The following is a 6,000-nucleotide window of genomic DNA, read 5'->3' as shown; positions in this document are numbered from 1 at the left end:
GTGTGTACCATCTATAAGATGAATTGCAAGAATTCACCAAGGCTCCTTGGACAGCACCTTCCAAACCCACGACCATCTAGAAGAACAAGGGCAGCAGATAGATGGGAACACCATCACCTGCAAGTTCCCCTCCAAGTCACTCACCATCCTGACTGGGAAATATATCGCCGTTCCTTCACTGTCACTGGGTCAAAATCCTGGAACCCCCTTCCTTAACGCACTGTGGGTGTACCTACACTACATGGACTGCAGCGGCTCAGGAAGGCAGCTGATCACCACCTTCTCGAGGGCAACTAGGGATGGGCAATAAATGCTGGCCCAGCCAGCGAAGCCCACATCCTGTGAATGAATAAGAAAAAATCTTGTCTTTTCATGTCCTGCTGTTTTCTCAGTTGCACCGTTAGTTCACTGGGCATATCAAAAGTCAATGTGACTTAATGAGTACTTGCATTTTTGCCACTGTCTGATGACGAATCACTGGAAACTGGTCATTTTGGCATCAAGTCTTTTGGTAGTCTCTGAGCAATCTTGGCCTTCTGCCACAATACCAGACTGCTTTGTTCCGTAAAGTAGCCACACAAACTAGCCATTGGTCTGAAATCTTTGCTGGACTCAATGTTTGATTTGGCCCACTTGAGTGTGTATATACACATTGCATTCCTGGTGATAATGTCACCCTTCTGACAAGTTTCGAGGACCCATTCTGATGCATGCTTCTCAAGATCAGGCCAGTGGCTCGTCCCTGTGCTCGTGGCACATTCAGTCCTGGAAACTTTTTTCACACCAGATTTCTTCTTCCTCTTCCATTTTCACCTCAGTTTTTCCCTAAAACAGAATTTGCATAAAAAGCTTCCCATTTTGCACTCATCGGGACAGACACAAGAATGCTAAATTTCAATGGGAGCAACAATTTATGCTGCACGAGAAAATGGTGCTAATTGTTGACAAGTTAAATCTGATTGGTCACAGTGTTACCATGGAGAATGCACCAGGGAACTATTATTGGCAATGCTTTTGTTTAATTCAAAAAAGTTCCTTTTGCTCACAGAGGACAGGTTACATATGTTGCTTCTATAAAGCGTAAGTGTGCTGCAATGCGAGCCCAACTAATAATCTTAAATTGGCTTTTAGTGTCATTATTAGCAAACAGGATTGTTCAGCAAGTGCTGTCCAATCGCAGAATCACATCTAATGGTAGACATTATTTTCAGAGTTTTACAAGCACGGGCTGGTTGAGTATGGACAGTCCTCAGTCTATTTCAAACAATCAAAGGGACGTGCTGTTCAATATGAGCCGTCAGCAGTTGGGGTGTACGGCCTATGTACCTGGCATGACACCAGCACTGAGGTTCATATACCACAAAAATTGTTCCACCTACCACACAAATGAGTGACGTGGTATATGAAACTAAGGCACTGTGACTGAGAGAGCATTGGGGGTTGGGGACCTGGAGGAAGAGCCTGGGGCTTAGCGTAGGCAAATGGGTGCTGGGTGCAGGACTTGGAATGTTATCATTTGTGAGGGGGATTGAGTACAAAAGTAGGGAGGTTATGCTTTAGTTGTACAGAGCACTGGTGAGACCACATTTGGAGTAGTGTGTACAGTATTGGCCACCTTATTTAAGGAAAGATGTAACTATGTTGGAAGCAGTTCAGAGAAGGTTTACCAGACTAATACCTGGAATGGGTGGATTGTCTTATGAGGAAAGATTGGACAGACAAGGCTTGTTTCTGCTGGAGTTTAGAAGAGTAGGAGGAAACTTGATTGAAACATCTAAGACCCTGAGATGTTTTGACAAGGTGGATGTGGAGAGGATGTTTCCTCTCATGGGAGAATCTAGAACTAGGGGTCACTGGTTAAAAATAAGGGGGTGCTCACTTAAAACAGAGACGGGGCAAAATGTTTTCACTCAGACCGTCATAAGTTTTTGGAACTCTATTCCTGAAAAGGTGTTGGAAGCAGAGTCTTTGAATATTTTTAAGGCAGAGGTTAATAGATTCTTGGTAAGCAAAGAGGTGATGGGTTATCGGGGGTATGCGGGATGTAGAGTTCAGATTACTACCAGATCAGCCATGGTCTTATTAAATTGCACAGCAGGCTCAAGGAGCCAAACGGCCTACTCCTGCTCCTTGTTCGTAAGTTCTGAAGGCCTACTAACATTGGATGAGGGGATGGAATTTTGGGAAGACCACAAGGGAGGGGGATATCAGAAGCATCATAGGAAGTTTGAGATTTGTGTGTGGGAGGGAATCGGGGACAATACTAAAGCTGGTCTGAAAGCACAGATTTAGAGAAGTATTCAGATCCATAACTTCACTGTCAGTCTCACTGTCTGTGAAAGAATAATTTTATATTTATTGAATATCAAATTTCTATATTTGTATAATTTCTTGAAGTCTGTTTGATATTTAGCTTGTTTAATAATTTAGCTTCTACTTTAATCCCATGTGCATGTCCCCATCTATGACTTTACTATCTGAAAGATTTAAAAATGAGATGTGGTTTTCCTTCCCCGTTTATCTCTGAGGTACTTCGGTGTGACTGTTTACTTTGCATGATGATATCACTGTTGCTGGATATCTGGAGATCCCCTTGATTTGTTGAAAGATTCAAACTGATGTCAGGAAAGGGGATATCTGTGCTAGAGATCACTGGATCCCTTCAGATCAGCTTTCTTCAAGGCCAGCTGGGAATGCTATTCCTTCGTCACTGACTGCAAAACCCAGCCCATTATTTTGAGATTTCATTTTACCAGATTTGTCCAGAGTAATCTATACTGGCATGATTGGTGACAGCTTTTATGTTTCCTAAATATATTTACAAACTAAACTATCTGCATAAAAGGCAACAGGTCATAGTACTGCAGATGACTGATTGCAATGCAAACTTTCCTGGCAACCAATAAATGCAATTTTTAGGTTATTGGGAGCTCTGTCTCCAGCAATATCACAAAAGAATCAAAGAAATACACCACAATCATTTGCAGTTTATACATAGTGAAAATTAAAAATCAAATAACCGCATTGTTTTATAAGGGGTGAATGAACGACTCTAGGCCTAATCCAATAGATTACCATATGGCAGTGCAAATTTATTTTAGCTAATTTTCAGGCCTGACATTGGCTTCTGGTCCACACTTTCAGTGTGCCACCAAAGGCCCAAGGCTCAACCAAAATTTAGCCTCTGGCCTCATCCGCATATTTGGGCAAGCAGCAGAAGCCAACCAGGCATCCAAAAGCAGCTTGCTGGTTCCACAAGGGCATCTGCCTCCACATCAGCAGCCCCCATGTCCTGGGGCAGGGGCCATAGGTGATTGGAAGGGAGCTGGGCAAGGTACAACAACAGAATACTGCTATGGAGCATGCCTACTCCTCTCTGCTCCATATTTGGTTAAGTTCTTTTGAAATTTGCCTTTTTTGGTATTGGTCTAAAAACCAATGGTTAGGCCACATGTAGTAAGACCTTTGCTGGCAACATTCAAGGCAATTTTGGAAGGGAGCCTTGAACAGGAATGAAACTCCATCATTTGATTTTACCTGTCTCAGACATGGGTCCTGAAAGTCTCCAGCAGAGCCTTTGCCAATGTGATGCTTAGCTTACTTTTGGCGTGGAATGTGCCATACACACCTCCTGCTATGTTGAACATGTTTTGCATCTGCAAAATCCAAAGAATTTCTAGGCCCTGGTATCTATACAGAACTGTACAAAGTATTAACAAAAAAAAACATAAACACTTATATAAAGACTTACTTTATTTTCTATTTGAATTCTAAGCCCATGTTTAATAAAAAGTTCATTACATGGCTACATGGCTAAGAGTGGCAACATGTTTAACCCTTTGAGGGTTATTAATACAGAATAAACTTTCACATGACAACAAACAGTCTCCAGTTCCAAAAATACATATTTAGAAAATGTGTAAACATTTTAGCTTTTAGATTTGCTGTACATTTTAGGTAAATATCAGCTGTGCTTAACAAAGCATGAAATAATGGCTGAGAAAAAAAAAACTTTTTATAGCTCCAGAGTCATGATTACTTTATAAAGCTAGTTTCAGTAAAACAAAAGAGCAAATCTATTCCAGTTTAAACTTTTGTTGAAATACTTTGGTTTTGTACAAATTACTGATTCTCGCACCAACCATTTCTTTCAACATGTCTACACGTGATTTGCAGTAAAGTTCTAACCATCCCCCCACCTTGAAGGCCAGAAATCTAGTTTAAAATTAGAGTTGTCTAGAATAGTGTAAGAAGAAATCAAGTTGAACAACTAAAGCCATGTAGGAAATGTAACCAGTCAACGGACTTCAGATCTTAGAAGAGCAATTCCACATTAACATATTCCAGTTGCATGCGCCACTTCAAGAAACACTGGGGTTAAAATTTATCTTGGTCAATAGTGCAGCATGGGTAATAGCAAATTGGCAACCTGTTTTACATCCCTCCTCATGTGGCTGCCGATTTGCTATTGCTGTTTTGCATTATGGCAAGATAAGTTTACGCCCATTGTCTTTATAAAAAAATGTCCTTGTTCATTTTTTTCAGGGAGTTACGAAAAGCCCCTTTTATTTGTCATGCTAACTTCCCACAAAGGTGATGACTCGCTTCAGTGGGATTGGCATTGCACCACAATCTGTTCAAACTTTGTTAAAATTTGCTGCTTTTAACATTTATCGTGCTAAAAAAAATGGAAATGAATATACATGGGATTGTGAAACCTGTACAGTAGGATTTGTCTCATTTACCATTATGGCCAGGCATCCATGAATCTGATGTGACTCAGAAAGACTGTGCTCCACCCACACACAGGCATCGCAGTCTGATTAAGTTATTTCACAAATTAAAACTATATATTCTGGTGGGGACAAAAAGAGATGCAGTGAATGTAATGCCAATGGTGACTTTAGATTCATTGGACGTAATTTTGATTTTGGATGAGTGTGTAAAACAAACGATATTTATTGAGTATAGCCAGGGTTTCACTTCCAGGGACTTCAAAGTCAAAAGTCCTCCCATTATGTATATTGGCCTTGTGGGCATATTAATGTTGAGCTTTAAGTTATATCATGTACAGCAGGTACAGTGATTGCTTTAGAAAGGATGAGCTGAAACAAATACATAAATTTTAGCAAGGAATGAAGTGAACATTCCCTGGCGCCAGAGTTTCATTTCAACATCAAGTAAGAAGTCTTTGGACTCCGTGAACTGCTGCTGTACAAACACAACCCCAGTGTAAGCATTCACCTTCCGTGTACTGAAGTAATTCTCGGCATTTCCTTTAGTGATGGTCAGGACAATACTATCTCCTACATATACAGGTGATGGCGCAATACGGAAAATGGTGCTCGGAATCTGGACATTGGTTGGAAAAGTCAGCTGATAGTAGGTGATTCTGACTGGTGTGTTCTGGCAATCCACGTAGTTGGGACACATCATACGTTCACAGCGCCTGAGAAGGGAATGGCAACTTATTTACTTTATTCTAAGTAATGAACCAAGAGCAAAGTCTCCTCACATTAAAGTTAAAGAGCCTGCAGCACACAAACTTAAGATGGTATGTGTAAAAGAGTTGGGAAAGCATCGCACAGTCAGGAGCCATTGTTGTTGTTATACAGCACCATAAAATAGACTGTAACGCATAATTATCAAATTAGCACAGTTATGATCCTAAGCTGCTCAGCCATTTGCAAAGTAAACTCAAACGAAATTAGACATTCATTGCATTTGCTCCATACAAACAACTTGTTTGTCAGAAAACGAGGATATGTAAACAATGGCCACAATGACGTTGCTGTTAGATGGGGTTCTGAAAATTATTCAAAATGTCATAGACTGATAATACTGGAAGAAGTTTGTACCAGCTCTCTGAAAGAGCTCTCAGCTAGACCCTTCCCTGCCAAGTCCCCATAGACCTGAAACTTCTATCTTATTAAGTGAAGACCTAATTCCCTTTTGAAAAGCACTAATAAATCTGCTTTCACCAGCCTTTCTGTTAATACG

General features: G+C 40.7%; 1 protein-coding gene across 2 annotated transcripts in view; it reads right to left on the bottom strand.

Annotated features, from left to right (window-relative positions):
- Positions 1 to 3,738: 3,738 nt before the first annotated feature.
- Positions 3,739 to 6,000, bottom strand: part of fbln2 (fibulin 2) — a 201,235-nt gene continuing 198,973 nt past the window's right edge. For both annotated transcript variants that reach the window (XM_041191987.1, XM_041191986.1), the window contains one exon: positions 3,739 to 5,449. In XM_041191987.1, coding sequence (XP_041047921.1) covers positions 5,092 to 5,449 — 358 coding nt within the window. In that variant the 3' untranslated portion in view covers positions 3,739 to 5,091. The remainder of the gene's footprint in view (positions 5,450 to 6,000) is intronic.

This window comes from Carcharodon carcharias, chromosome 7 (genome assembly GCF_017639515.1).
Source record: "Carcharodon carcharias isolate sCarCar2 chromosome 7, sCarCar2.pri, whole genome shotgun sequence".
Classification (NCBI taxonomy): Eukaryota; Metazoa; Chordata; class Chondrichthyes; order Lamniformes; family Lamnidae; genus Carcharodon; species Carcharodon carcharias.
This window is presented reverse-complemented; position numbering and strand designations above follow the sequence as displayed.